Genomic DNA, 743 nt, shown 5'->3' on the forward strand with positions numbered 1-743 from the left:
GAATGCCAGGGGTGATGAAACTGCTCCTCCCCAGGGAGACGCCTGCTCTTGCCCACAGGAAGCCGAGTCGAACCGAGCCACCCCCCTGGCTCAGAAGGAGCCCAGACCCCCTCGGCTGCCCTCTCCTCCTCCGCGTTCCCTGCCCTGCCGCTGTCTCTTAGTGGGAGAAACCTATTGCCGTGAGTTCCAGCTGGGAAAGCCTCCTCGTTTCCTTCCCCCGGGCAAGCACAGACACCAGGTAACAGGCTGTCCAAACCCACTTGCTACCAAATTACCTTTTCTAGTGGTAAATGGCTTTTATTCCTTACTGCAAAGCCCACAGTCGGGGACCAGGATGCGGGAAGCCTTGGCTGAGGTGGGAGCTGCGCTGCCCTCACGTTGTCTTCACTCCCGGGAGCACGCAGAGCATCTCGAAGAGCAGGTTTGCCCCCAGCAGGGCTGTGTTACCTGGGACAAGACAAAAAGGGGGGGAACGAAGCCGTGAACACCTGAACGCGGCGGTCAGCCCCCTCTGCCAGGCACACCCGTACTCAACCACCTTTAGCCTCACCAGAGACGTCGTACATCGGTGCCACTTCCACCAGGTCACAGCCCACTATCTTCAGTCCTTTGCAGCCACGAATAATCTCCAAAGCCTTGGGAAAAAAAACAGGTTTGGGATAAACACATACGAGCTGGAGGGACAGGTTGGGGCTCTGCTTTGTGCACACGCAGCTGGGGAAACCCAGCCTGTACGGCCCAGA

General features: G+C 58.5%; 1 protein-coding gene across 1 annotated transcript in view; it reads right to left on the minus strand.

The window, feature by feature from the left end:
• Positions 1-373: 373 nt before the first annotated feature.
• AGMAT (agmatine ureohydrolase (agmatinase)) overlaps positions 374-743 on the minus strand; it is a gene marked incomplete at its 5' end in the record, with an annotated part of 2,849 nt that continues 2,479 nt past the window's right edge. Inside the window, 2 exons of the mRNA XM_010130989.1 lie at positions 374-447; positions 551-635. Of these exons, the coding sequence (XP_010129291.1) occupies positions 374-447; positions 551-635 (159 nt within the window). The remainder of the gene's footprint in view (positions 448-550; positions 636-743) is intronic.

The sequence above is a fragment of the Buceros rhinoceros genome, unplaced genomic scaffold (assembly GCF_000710305.1).
Source record: "Buceros rhinoceros silvestris isolate BGI_N320 unplaced genomic scaffold, ASM71030v1 scaffold5962, whole genome shotgun sequence".
NCBI lineage: Eukaryota > Metazoa > Chordata > Aves > Bucerotiformes > Bucerotidae > Buceros > Buceros rhinoceros.